The 13,643-nt window shown below is 37.6% G+C and overlaps 2 protein-coding genes across 5 annotated transcripts in view; both read left to right on the top strand.

The window, feature by feature from the left end:
- The window catches only part of lmtk3 (lemur tyrosine kinase 3), a 28,861-nt gene extending 25,398 nt beyond the window's left edge, over positions 1-3,463 (top strand). For 3 of the 4 annotated variants that reach the window (XM_049582544.1, XM_049582543.1, XM_049582542.1), the window contains exons 16-17: positions 2,122-2,160; positions 3,232-3,463. In XM_049582544.1, the coding sequence (XP_049438501.1) occupies positions 2,122-2,160; positions 3,232-3,365 (173 nt within the window). In that variant the 3' untranslated portion in view covers positions 3,366-3,463. The remainder of the gene's footprint in view (positions 1-2,121; positions 2,161-3,231) is intronic. The other variant, XM_049582545.1, reaches the window with a different exon arrangement.
- A 1,384-nt stretch (positions 3,464-4,847) lies between these two features.
- prpf31 (PRP31 pre-mRNA processing factor 31 homolog (yeast)) lies at positions 4,848-12,604 on the top strand. The gene is made up of 14 exons (XM_049582551.1): positions 4,848-4,988; positions 7,060-7,275; positions 7,356-7,416; positions 7,534-7,617; positions 7,725-7,822; positions 8,456-8,562; positions 8,686-8,855; positions 9,489-9,646; positions 9,740-9,829; positions 10,130-10,257; positions 10,538-10,610; positions 11,908-12,036; positions 12,136-12,234; positions 12,328-12,604. The coding sequence occupies exons 2-14, from the start codon at positions 7,060-7,062 to the stop codon at positions 12,439-12,441; spliced, it is 1,527 nt and encodes a 508-aa protein (XP_049438508.1). The 5' UTR covers positions 4,848-4,988; the 3' UTR covers positions 12,442-12,604.
- The last annotated feature ends 1,039 nt before the right edge of the window (positions 12,605-13,643 follow it).

Raw genomic sequence — 13,643 nt, 5'->3', positions numbered from 1 at the left:
CACACTATGAGAGATAGCGCTACAGCATGACCAGCTACATTATCGCCAAGTCGCCATTGAAGTGTTGCTCAAGCGCTCATTAACATAGTTACGTCGTCACAGGCTTGTGTGTGTAATTATGTCTACATATGTACCTCATTACTTTAAACTTAAGCCACGTTTAACATGAGCATCCAACACTATGATATTATGACAGAAATAAGGAGAAGTGTAATAGGTTCCCTTAAAGGTGCTACTTGCCACAAAGCACCTCGACTCAACGTCACCAAAAGTTTGTTAACTGGTCAGAAACATATGTGTGCTTTTATTTAATGTCTGAGCCCCATTTTAACATCACATTTTGCTGCCTCATTTCATCCCTGTGTGCACCACAATGCACATTTAAGCTAACACTGCATCATCTAACTGAGCTAAATAACACAGTACCACAACAAGAAACAAAGATATAAGTGGTTAACATTTCACTGAGTTATTGAAATGCTGAAAAAAACTGAATCCAGCTCAACTTCGATTTGTAGCGCATCATGCCCATCCACAGCGACAAGTGTCGGGCGTCAGTTTGTAGCTTCATGTCACTGGCTTCCATTGAAAATGACATGTAGCCTATTGCTGAGTTGCTCGTAGTGTGAACGCAGCATCACATTTGTGATTTTTCTTCTTCTCTGCCATGGTGGAAGACACATGTTGTAATAACTTTACCAAATACCTGCTAAACAAATGACACTCCCATCATCCTCAGCTGTACGTTGTGTTTTGTGCTGACTGACTCACGTTAGCATGCCAACATTAGCATTTAGCTCAAAGCACTGCAACACCAAAGCATCACAGAGCTGCCAGGACGCTGCAGACTCTTCTTATCAGACTGTAGACATAATGCGCATAAGTCTGAAATATGTTTCTTTCCACACGTGTATTATCACTCAGTCCTCACCTTGAGCCAGAGAATGACGTAATAAAATCTGACAGCCACTAACTCATCCCCACCCACCGAAATGGAAAACCCTCAGTTCAACCATCTCGTCTCCAAATATGCAGGCAGAATTAATCTTCTATAATTATCCCCCTCGACACTGTGACATGTGGAACTGAGCGGCGACATAAATCCTGCGCTCAACAATGCAAGCCTAAGCTGTGTCTCCCAACACATTTTCATTTGCTCTCTTGACTTCCTCTCTCCATCTTGTACACTGATTACCTCATTTCACAGAATAATGAAGGTTTGGGCTCAGAGTTTCCTTCGGGCTGTGCACATATACAGAAATGCAGAAACTCCAAAATTAGATGCTTTCATGATCTTTCGTCGCCTTTAGAGTTGAAACTTCAAAGTGTTGAAAGAAGAGGCTGCGTTCGCTCTGAGTTATTTTTAACTAAAAACTGTCCAGCATTGCTTCAGTGTGATTATATTAATAGATATAAATTATTAGTTTATTTTCTGACTTGTGTTTGGTTTGGAACATTTATACCTGTCAGGCCAGACAATGAACACAAAAGGGTGGATGAGGAAACACACTATACATAAACAAAGTTAAAGAGAAAACATTGACATTAACTGAAAATGTAGTTCTTCAGTTTTATCCACAACTTGGTTTTGCACTGTATGATTTAAAAAGAGATTTAATATTGAATAGTACACTTGAAACTATGACTTAAAGGGACATTTCGCAGATTTCCAACCAGCTTTGTATCATAAAATTATGGGTATTATGTGTAATAAACTTCGGTTCATTCGTCTGGTGTGGCACAGTGCATTATGGTAGTTGTAGGTTTTCTACTTCTTGAGGAAAAGCGAACGCCACCGCCCTTTTCACAGAATTTGGTTTGCTCTAGGGCTGTTGTTTGAACTAGATAGATGGATAACTTTATTGTCCACCTCAGTGGAAATTTGTCTTTGGCTTCTCTCAAAAATCAAAGCCACAAACAAACACACAACGCAATACACCATTAAAAACATACAGTTAAACAATATATATCATATTATAGTGAAAATAGGCAGGTAGGACCAATAGTAAAAGAGCACATCTTATGAAAATAGTAGTGTTCCCTGATACAGTCACTCTGTGTTCATTGCCTGTATGACATAGGGAATAAAAAACTTCTTATATGTGTTCCGACTGACTCTAGGGACCCGAAATCGACGCCCAGATGGGAGCAGCTCAAACTGTGAGTGTAACGGATGTGAGGCATCAGCAATTATATGTTTAGCCTTAACTACAGATTGCACTTCCCCATTGTTGTATGCCTGCTGCCACCATGGACACGAAGAATATGGAGGTAGTTCAAGAAAAGAAGAGATGCCCCTCTCTTTCTCTCTCAAACTCAGAACAAACTCTGATCAAAAGTTAACACCGGCAGTGCTGATCAAATATAGACAAAGATTCTGTTACTATATCGCCTTTTCTCGTCTAAAATGTTTTTAGAAACATATTTTAGTGCACTGTTTGGAAGTAATACAAGCTGTACAAATTTGTGAACAGGAAGTGGGTGCCATACTGTTTCCTGTATTGCTCACTTTTGTATGAGTCTATACATTGTTGTTGTGTTTTGTTTTGGTTTTTTTTTTAGAAAAATCGTGCATAGTATATCTTGAAGTTTTGGGCTCCCCCACAGGTCTTTAAGACCAACCAGCACACCTATATTACTGCATATCAGAATCAGGTTTACACTTTGCCAAGTAAGTTTTGATACACAGGAATTTTCCTTGATATTTTGCTGCATAACAACAAACAAATTTCAAAAAGAAAAACAAGTACTGCAAAAGACAAGAACCATAAACATAACATAAAACATGAAAAAAATACAATAAAACAATATGAAAAACATAAACTATATCTGTTTTTAAAATGAAATGAGATGTAGAGTGCTTAAAACGCAGATGATGGAATGTGAAATTTTGACAAAAGAGTGTGGAGAAGTAAAAAGAATATGTGCAATGTACAGAGAAAATGATCTAGAGCATGTGTGTAAATATAACGCATTGAGTCAGATGTGAAGGCTTTGCTTAATGTAACGTATAGAAGTAAGTAGGTCAGCGCTTTAGGCTCTCGCTTTTGCTGGAGGAATTTCTCATCAAGACACAGATAACAAAAGGCAGAAATCTCAGCTCATTAATCATAAAATCTGTTTCATGCTGAAGGTTAATTTGTGAATTGCTACTATGAACATCAAGGTAAAATGAAATGGTTGGTGACTGTGCCTACACATAGTGCTTGATGTTGTGTTTCTTCCCACCAGGGTCAAACATCAAGAGCAAAGAATCGAAAAGGAAAGAGGATTTATCAATCAAACCAAGGTCGCCTGTGGGGGCCAATCCAGTGACATCATCGCGCTTCACTGTCAGCCCTGCCAACGACCCCCACTTGGTGTGATGTCACATGACATCGTGGGAACCTTTAGAGCTGAACCCTCTTGGACTGGCCAGTGAATTAACCCCAACAACCAGCCATTCACCCAGAGGCTATTTTTTTATTGAAGAGGCAACTGAAAGAATGAGACTCCCGACCTAAAAGCTGGACACATTCCAGGTTTTACCAGCGACAGGATTTTGTATGACAGGGGTTTGTTGTGCTCCTGCCTGCCACTATTTACAGAGTTTATTCATAGCCTTCAGCTACAAAAGTCTTTGGAAAAGGCAGCATATGGCTAGGAGAAGAGGAGCCTGGAGCTTTGTAAAATCTGAAACAGATTTGACAGCTATGCAGTGGGAGTCTTGCTGTGTACCAGCTTACCTTCTCTTTTTCTTATTCATTCTGTTGTATTATTCCCCAGATGTGCGGGGAATGCACTTTCTTTAGTCATTCATCTGTCTATGTAAGCGCTTGGATCCCAGTCCTCTCTTTATTAAAGAAGTTTTTCATTGCAGTCAATTGTTCTTGTAGGCAGCAGTTTGGAACAGAAATCGCTTGACTCCTGTATTTGAGAATAGTCATTTGCATTTGTACAAATATCATAATACAAGTGAATACAATATCATTTTAGAGCTGTTTACTTTTAGATGTATTCTTAGACTGCACGAAAAATGAAACAAGCTATGCTTCTTTATACTTTTAGTTCAAAACAGATTTGTCTTATGTTGATTAATTTATATCATATATATTTATTATATTGTTTTATTTATTTATTTATGTAAAGCCAGTTTCCATGCAATATTTTATTTATTTAATTATTTATTTATCTCTTTATTTATTTGCTTTTCTGCAATTAATATATATGAACTTAGCTATAATTTGTTTGGGACAGAATGCATCTAGGTTATACCTTCTCTAAGATCTTCATAACAAATAAATCAAAAATATTTTCCCAAACGTCTTAATTGCTAAAAAAAAGTATTTTGTATAATTTTACTTGTTAATATATGCCAATCTGTATGGAACTATGTCCTGTAATGTGTCATTATTTTCCAATGTCTATGAATTTTTAGCCGTCTTGTCATTCTTTTACCTTGTTTAATGACCGTTAATGTAGCTTAGCATGAAAAATCAAAGCCTCTCATCAGTAAATAACTCCATTTGTTTGTGTATCTGTTAATTTACCCCATTTTCTACTAATAACAGTCCATCCTGCAGTCGAGGTCCAACTAGTCCATTCGTTTAGTCTGTTTAAATGTTGGTTTAAAACCTGTATTGTTTAAAGAATGGTTTTCAAGGGATAATGTATAAACAAGGGGAAATAAAAACTACAAAATGTGAGCCTCTTATTGTTTCATCACAATAAATCGTATTGTTTTGTAATCGTACAGCGCTCTATTTATAACCGAGAAGACCCATATATCTCCTGTGTAATGCGTCTTTGTTTGTGCGGCGTATTGACTCCATTTCCCAGAAGGCGGTTCGAATGTTGTGACGTATTTATTCCGCGTCAAACGAGTTAACTGTGCACCGTAGGCTTACTGCGTATAACGACTAATCTTAGAATACAGAAGAAACTCTTGAAGCCTTCATAAGGCGTATTTGTTTTCCTTTCAGTAGGCGACCAGAGGCTGAAGGTTAGAGGTAAGTTTGTGTTACTTTTAAAGCGTGTAGTAACAAAACTGACAGCGCTAAGTCAACGTTGCTAACGCTAGCTAGCTAGCACTAACGTTACATTAACGATACAACCACTGAATTATGATCAGTGTAGAAACATCTTTCTCAAATAGCTACACGTTCAGATTTTATTTGCTCCGTTATATATCCTGTGTTACATTGATTAACGTTGTTTGGGAGTCTAACCAGGACCGTAATACCCTGAAATCGTTGTTAACTTCAACTACTTTGAAAACATCCCCCATTTGTGTTCAGCGTGTTTTGGATCCAAGAAATTCAATTTGAAGATGTTGTCTTAAGATGTAACTAGCTATTTTAACACCACTGATCCTAATCCCCAGTTAATTTAGTGACCGATCTAAATGGCTAAACTGACAAACAGTATTCGGTGTGTTGAATTGCTTGTTTTGTTTTTGTAAAGCGTCCCAGATTATATTGAAATCATGCCGAGAAAAGCTAGCAGTTCTTTTTAACAGTAAGTTCCTATATGCTGGCTTGTTACCCCTTAAAATGAAACCATGTGCACTTGTGAGGTTATAGTCAGCCAGTTTGCAGCCCGTGGGCTAAATCTGGCCCTCAGACCAATTTTTAATTTCACAATTAAATTCAGATTAATTCACGAGGAAGAAACTAGAGTGCTGCACTGGGTTAAGGCACAACGTTGTTAGTTATTTAAAAAAAATAAATAAACAAATAAAATCTGGTGCTCTTCGAGGATGGGGCAAATAGTGCCATGGTAGTGCCATAGACTTTTACACTGAGTGAGCTGGCCAGTCGTTGTTTTTTTTTTTATCTTTATATGAAATTAACTGGGATTTTTTTTTTTTTTTTTTTTAATGTAAATAGGATGCCAGAGTCTATTTAAAAAGCATGAGAGCTTTTTTTTTTTTTTTTTCCCCAAATATAAATGCCAGAGGAGGACCCCCAGACAGACGTCCGGGCAAATTATTTATATATTATTTATTAATGTTTATTAAAGCTGGCCTTTGGCCTCCTGGCATTTTGCAGAATTGGCCCCCGGGCAATGCAAGTTGTGTATTCCTGGTCATAGTTGTACAGTTGTGCAGAAGGGGTGGGAATCACCAGAAGTCCTAAGATATGCTAAGTCACAATATTATAATATTGTGATTTTTTTTTTTTTTTTAACATTTTGCAATATGCTAGGTATTGTAATAACATATGCTGTGATAAGTTGCCATTTATTGTCCTTTTTTTTAAACTTCAGCTTGTATCCCCAAAGGAAAACACTGTCAACATCTGTTTTGTGTAATAAGATAAAGTTTTCTGCCCGTTCATCTCACTTCAGTCCTTTTTATTGCAGCAAAATGTATCTAATGGAGTGAAAAAGCAATTGGTTCGATTATTCTAACAGGCTACCTAAAGTTTAATTTGTATTTGCATTATTAATAATTTATGCATTGATGAAATTGATGTCTTGCATCAGTGTTTCAATAAAACATGTAACTGTATCAGCATTTTCCCCATCCCTAGTGAGCTGTAGAAAATGAAATAGTCACATCTTACATTGATCAATTTGGGGGATTTTAGGGAAGTTTTATTAGGGAAAAGAACAAATTGCAAAGGTCAGAAACAAACAATATATTTGTTTCACTGAAATGTATTTTGTCCTTGTTTAACTTCTCATAATCCATTAATCACATTTTTGTCCCTCTAGCCATCTCATCATTTCCCAGATGTTTTTAAGCATCTGCTTTGCTGCTTTTACTGTATTTAAGTTATCATACAGATCAGTGATGTGGATAGGACAATCACATTTTATTTCACTCAGCTGTAACAGTAAGAAAAGAAAATTATATTACTTAAAACCAGAACAGAAAGATAGCATTTGGGTTTTATTGCTGTGCAGTGCAATGTTCAGAAATTTCAGATGCCACACAGTCTTGTTGTAGATATTATATCAGAAAGATTAACACTGTGGTACAATCAGTAACACTCATTTTTGAAACTTACCTGAGTAGCTTCATCTTATCAACCCAGTTACCTTTAATGTCCTCAAACTTTGTGCCGCTGATTGCAGATGTCTCTGGCGGATGAGCTCCTGGCAGATTTGGAGGAGGCCGGAGATGAGGGTGAGGACGGGTTGTATGCAGAGGGAGAGGAAGGGGAGAGCGATGGAGAGGTGGCGCAGGGAAGGACAGAGGCAGGGCTGGAAGACATCCCAGAGGAGATGGAGGTGGACTACAGTAAAGCTGAGAGTGTGGCGTCCATCGCCAAGCTCCGCAACAGCAAACAGGTGAGTTGTATCATACAGTTGTTGTATTATACAAGCAACTGTTGTGGTTGTTGCCACATAATCTTATTTTTTGTCTGCAGTTTTCAGAGATAATGGACAAAATTTCTGTGTACAGTGGAAAACAGCGCAAGAACTCAGAGGGTGAGCGTGATCCGTGTTCTTTTTTTCTTTTGTGTGTGTGACAGTGTGGTTTAAGAAGTTCCTCACAGCATGTAGCTCCAGTTGAATCTGAATTAAGTTGGTTGTGTTTCCTTTTAGTCTCGGGTCCAGTCGAGGCCGACCCAGAATACAGACTGATCGTTGCAGCCAATAACCTCACAGTGGAGATCGACAATGAACTCAGTGAGTTAGCTGCTCTTGCCAGTTAAAGAAATCAAAATGTAAAGCGTTTGATGTTGTTCTGGTCTGTATTAAAAAACTTTTCTAATGCCTTTCTGCCTGGTTTTCAGATATCATCCACAAGTTCACTCGCGACAAGTACTCCAAGAGGTTCCCAGAGCTCGAATCTTTGGTGCCAGATTCTCTAGATTACATCCGCACAGTCAAGGTGAGACGAGTTGAAATGTTTATTTTGCATTTTTACCGAAAATCCATTTCAAAATGAGAGTAAGGTGTTCATTATTTCTTTCTTTAGTTGGACTGCAGGAGGATATTCATCAATAATAATTTATGTGATTTAGTAAAAAGTAAATTAGTATGTGGCTCCAAATTATAGCCACCTGTGTCACAGGAAAGTAGTCTTATTTTTTTGTCAAAATTAAAGAGTATGTATTATTATTCATGTTACAGAAATTACACAAATTGACTATATTTAATAGTTATTTAAAAATATGAAAGCTTACAATTATTACACCCTCACAAATGATCATTGATACGTTAGGAAAATTAATATAATAAAATATTTTATAAAAAGTTATTTTCTCACATATAAATATATTGTATATATTTTTTATATGATTGTTTTTTCATATTTTAATTATAATTTTATTCTGTCCTACATTTATGTCAAGTATTTTTTCAATACTTGTTTTATTATTTTTTTTTTTTAAATTTCAATTTCCCATATGGTGTTAATGTTATGCACCAATACATACAGTCCTTATATGAGAATGAGAAAACCTACTTGGCAATAAACTGTATTCTCATATGATTTGAGCATCATTTTGTGTTTCCTCCTCAGGAGTTAGGAAACAACCTGGACAAGTGCAAGAACAATGAAACTCTTCAGCAGATCCTCACTAACGCCACTATTATGGTCGTCAGTGTCACAGCTTCCACCACACAGGGGTGAGTGAACAGACATCTGTGGTCTGTCAGTGTTATTGCTCCCATCCACAGGACGTTTGTGAGTGGCCGTCGCCGTTTAAATGCCAATCAATAAGTTGACTTTGTGTGTTTTTGTGGTTTTAGGTCACAGCTAAGTGAGGATGAACTGAAGCAACTGGAAGAGGCATGTGACATGGCTCTGGAGCTGAACCAGTCCAAACACAGGATATATGAATATGTGGAGTCCAGGATGTCATTCATTGCCCCAAATCTGTCCATCATTGTTGGAGCCTCAACAGCTGCCAAGATCATGGGTGAGCGACACAGAAAGATCCGTCTTAGATTTAAATCGTTTAGATTAGGGATGTTCCTTATGACAAATTTCCCTGATGTTCAAACATAAATTTAAACTTAGAATCATCTAAAAGTAAGAAAACACTCAGATAAAAGTCAACATTGAGCACAATTTTATCTATTAGGTAAAATTATGTCTGAAAAAATATTGTTTATTATTAAAACCATTCAAAATTGTCAGTCACATTTTTCAGTTCGGTAAGACGGTGGTGCATTGTGGTGATTAGCATTGTCGCCTCACAGCCAAAGAGTTCCTGGTGCAAACCTGCGGTGGGAGGTTCAAACCCTGGGGTGGGGGAGCCCCTCTGTTTGGAGTTTGCATGTTCTTCCCGTGTCAGCGTGGGTTTTCTCTGGGTACTCCGGCTTCCTCCCACAGTCTAAAGTTAATTGGTGACTCTAAATTGGCCCATAGGTGTGAATGTGAGCGTGAACAGTTTGGCAACCTGTCCAGGGTGTAGCCCACCTCTCGCATAATGTTAGCTGGGATTGGCTCCAACGTGTGTGTTGTTATGCTGTCCGTGCTATTTATCTCAAATAAAATAATTTTCATAATCACTCTCTGTTTCTCTCTCTGGTTTCTCCTCTGCCCGCAGGTATCGCTGGCGGCCTCACTAACCTCTCCAAAATGCCCGCCTGTAACCTGATGCTGCTGGGAGCTCAGAGAAGAACGCTGTCTGGCTTCAGCAGCACCTCCCTGCTGCCCCACACCGGCTTCATCTACCACTGTGATGTGGTGCAGTCGCTACCACCTGTCAGTAAATAAACAGAAACATACTGCAGTGTTGTTCTAACTGAGCACAGGGGACGTTGTAGCTAACAGCTGTCTGCCATTTTGTGTATTCAGGACCTCAGGAGGAAGGCAGCTCGTCTGGTGGCTGCAAAGTGCACTCTGGCTGCCCGAGTGGACAGTTTCCACGAGAGTTCAGACGGCAAGGTGACTGTCCAAGAGGAGCACATACACACTGATGCTGAATTTATGAATAGCTGTGTGGATACTAACACGTGCTACAAAATAAACAGGCTAAATTCTCTAACATTTTCTCAACCTTGTTTACACATATGGTGGACCAACATTTTTATAAATACCTTACAAAACAATGTAGTCCAACACACCATCAAACATACAGTCACAACCACTGCTACATAGTTGAAATTACACCTCTGACACAAACATTTTAACGTTTATTTTACATTTCTGGCGCCTCTGGTTTTAACTTCTGTGTAACTTTTGTAGGTTGGCTACGATCTAAAAGAAGAAATAGAGAGGAAGTTTGATAAATGGCAGGAGCCTCCGCCAGTAAAGCAGGTCAAACCACTGCCAGCCCCGCTGGATGGACAGAGGAAGAAGAGAGGAGGAAGGAGGTACAGATCTGCTCTATCCCTGCAGAACAGGCCACACATTTAGAGAAAAGCGGAGTACAATATGGAGATGCTTGAAGTACAAATGAATTGATTTATGCAGCCTTTTATTGTAAGTAAAACATTCTGCTGTATCAGAACACAGGGAAGCAAACAAAGCACAAGACAGGGCAGCGAGAATCTTACATAACTTGCACAGCCGAGCTCAGAATACCACCATCAACTCAGAATATGTGTATATATAGCATAAGCAACTCCGCTGTTCTTATCTTCTCTCCAAAAGGTATCGAAAGATGAAGGAGCGTCTTGGACTGACTGAGATCAGGAAACATGCCAACAGAATGACTTTTGCAGAGGTCAGTAGATATCGTCTCTCATGCCTCTTATATCTCACATATCTTGTATAACTATGCTCCCTGTAAGGTTAACTTTCATTTATTCCAGTGGTGTTCACTTTCAGGCAGTAATATGTCCAGTAATTATACTATCATCTAACTGTGACGTATATTTATTTGGCTCTAAATGTGCTATATTTAAAGACAAAAGCAAAATAAGTACAAATATAGTGGAAAAAAATGTGCACGTTAAATATACGGAAATGTTCTCTGATCACATTGGATTTTGTTCCCTGCCAGAGCATCTAAATATAAACACAAAGGCCGAAACGCTTGGACTAGGATGGCGGCCAAAAGCAGCTTCAGTAGTTTCTGATTTCATCAGTTTATAAAAGTAAAACTGATACTGCACCGAGACCCAAGAGACATAGTTTGTGCTAATGTTTCAGGCAAGATGCAGAGTTGTAATCTAAATCTGTTGTTTACAGCAAACCCACTGTAGTAATGTAGCGAGATGAGATTTCTTGTTTTCAGTTTTACCTCTAAATAAACAGACTGATTTTTTTTTTTACCAGGAGAGTGGAAACGGGACAATGCAGTCTAATTTACTATCAGTACAAGGACATATATTCTTTTCTCATTTTCAGAAATCTCAGACTCAAAGCTGCTGTAGTACTCACATTTCATCACACCAGTGACTGAGCTGCTCACTTCTCAATAAGTAAACTAGTTTCATATCACCGTGCACTTGCCACCTGAAAGACATTGTATCAATTAATAATAGTGACTTATGGCTTTCCATGTTATAAGAGAAGCTTTTAAACACTGCAGACCTGGAATGTGAAATTATTTAATATGTGTGTTTTGTCAGGGCACACCATTTCTATTGTTTGACATGAGCATGATTTTGGTAAAGGACGCATAAGCAGTGAGACTTTAAGCTTCTTCAGAGTGTTCTTGACAGGGTCTTAAAAAGTATTAAAAGTTGGTAAATCAATTTAATGAGAGTTAATTCTGTGAAAATATTAAAGTTTTAGAAGTTTTTTTTCCAGACATACTATACTATGACTTTTCTATGACATAGTTTACTGACCTTTTTATGACATACCATACTATGACTTCATGACATACTATGCTATGACTTTATGACGTACTATACTATGACTTTTCTATGACATAGTATAATGACTCTTTCTTGACATACTATACCATGACTTTTGGGTTAATTTTATGACACGTTTATGACATACTATAGTATGACATTTATTGTAATGTGCTATATCAGCAGTTCTCAAATTTTTCATGACTTTACTTGCAGATTGAAGATGATGCATATCAGGAGGATCTGGGCTTCAGTCTGGGTCAGCTGGGGAAGAGCGGCAGTGGGCGCGTCAGGCAGGCTCAAGTCAACGAGGCCACCAAAGCCAGAATCTCCAAATCCCTCCAGGTAATCTTATTGGTGGCTCATTCTCACTTCAACAATGACCTATTTATTATTTTGTTTTCAGTCCTTAAGTCTCTGTATTTATTTTGCTGCACACAACAGAGGACGTTGCAGAAGCAGAGCATGACATACGGAGGAAAGTCTACAGTCAGAGACCGCTCCTCAGGAACCAGCTCCAGTGTAGCATTTACACCTCTTCAGGTAAAAAGAGCTCAACACTCTCTCTAATTGAACATCCCCTGAACACCGTGCAGGTTTATTTCAATTAACTAACCATTGTGCTGTTGTCTGCAGGGGCTGGAGATTGTCAACCCACAGGCTGCAGAGAAGAAGGTGGCTGAAGCTAACCAGAAATACTTCTCTAACATGGCGGAGTTCCTCAAAGTCAAAAAGGAAGCTAAGATGTAAACACACAGCAGACAACACACACCATCATCTTGCACATGGACTGTTGGACTCAACAATGTTAAATGTTCATATATTTTGAAATTCGCTTGACATTGTGCTTGGTCCTGTATTTTGGTTTTACTTTTTCGTTTTTCTGTTTTAATAAAACGTGAAAATTTCACAATGTGTCCTGTCGTGTTTTAGAGAAAGTAAAAAATGTTGAAACCATGTACCTGATGCTGTTCGTAGGTAAACTCTACAAATCTTATCCCATTTGCTTGAATTGGTCTTTATACTTGGTCACTGCATTCGCCAAATACATGACTTGTTAAATGATATACTACTTTGGTATGACTTTTTGTGGCGTACTTTACGTTGACATTTTTTATATATTTTTTTACATACTACATGACTTTTGGACATACAACAGTATGATATGTTATACACTTTTATTATGACTTTTTTGACAGAATTCTATGACTATTTTGAAATACTGTACTATGACTTTCACATCCTGACTTTTTTGACACTAAACTATAATGATTTACATACTATATTATGTCTTTTTTCAACTTACTATATTATAACTTTTTTGACATACTGTACTATGACTTTTTTTGTGATTTATGAAGACATACTTTTCCACGACTTTTTATTCATGATTTGTGACGACACACTATACTATGAACAAATTTCACGATTTTTGATGACATAAAATACTATGACGTTTCGTCATGATTTTTGACGACATACTATACGATGACCATCTCTAATTATTGTTGACGACATACTATACTATGACGTTTTTTCAACATTTTTGACAACAAACTATACTATGACATTTTTTCATGATTCTTGACGACATGCTATACTATGACCATCTTTCATGATTTTGGACGACATACTATACTGTGACCATCTCTAATTGTTTTTGATGACATACTATACTATGATGGTTCTTTCATGATTGTTGACGACATACTATACGCCTGCTATGATGTTTTTTCATGATTTTGGACAACATACTGTACTATGGTTTTTCATGATTTTTGACGACATACTATACTATGACGTTTTTGTCATGATTTCTGACAACATACTGTACTATGACGTTTTTTCATGATTTTTGACAACATACTATACTATGACGTCTTTTCATGATTCTTGACGACATACTATACTATGACCATCTTTCATGATTTTGGACGACATACTATAGGATG

This window comes from Epinephelus fuscoguttatus, linkage group LG8 (assembly GCF_011397635.1).
Source record: "Epinephelus fuscoguttatus linkage group LG8, E.fuscoguttatus.final_Chr_v1".
Lineage (NCBI taxonomy): Eukaryota > Metazoa > Chordata > Actinopteri > Perciformes > Serranidae > Epinephelus > Epinephelus fuscoguttatus.
The sequence above is the reverse complement of the archived record's forward strand: the minus strand, read 5'-3'. Positions and strand labels throughout refer to the sequence as shown.

Bases quoted from the DNA above. Each gene is read 5' to 3' on its own strand.
- prpf31 (XM_049582551.1), top strand. From the start codon at position 7,060: ATGTCTCTGGCGGATGAGCTCCTGGCAGATTTGGAGGAGGCCGGAGAT. The intron at 7,618-7,724 runs GTGAGTTAGCTG...CCTGGTTTTCAG, and splicing joins GGAGATCGACAATGAACTCA to ATATCATCCACAAGTTCACT. The intron at 9,647-9,739 runs GTCAGTAAATAA...TTGTGTATTCAG, and splicing joins TGGTGCAGTCGCTACCACCT to GACCTCAGGAGGAAGGCAGC.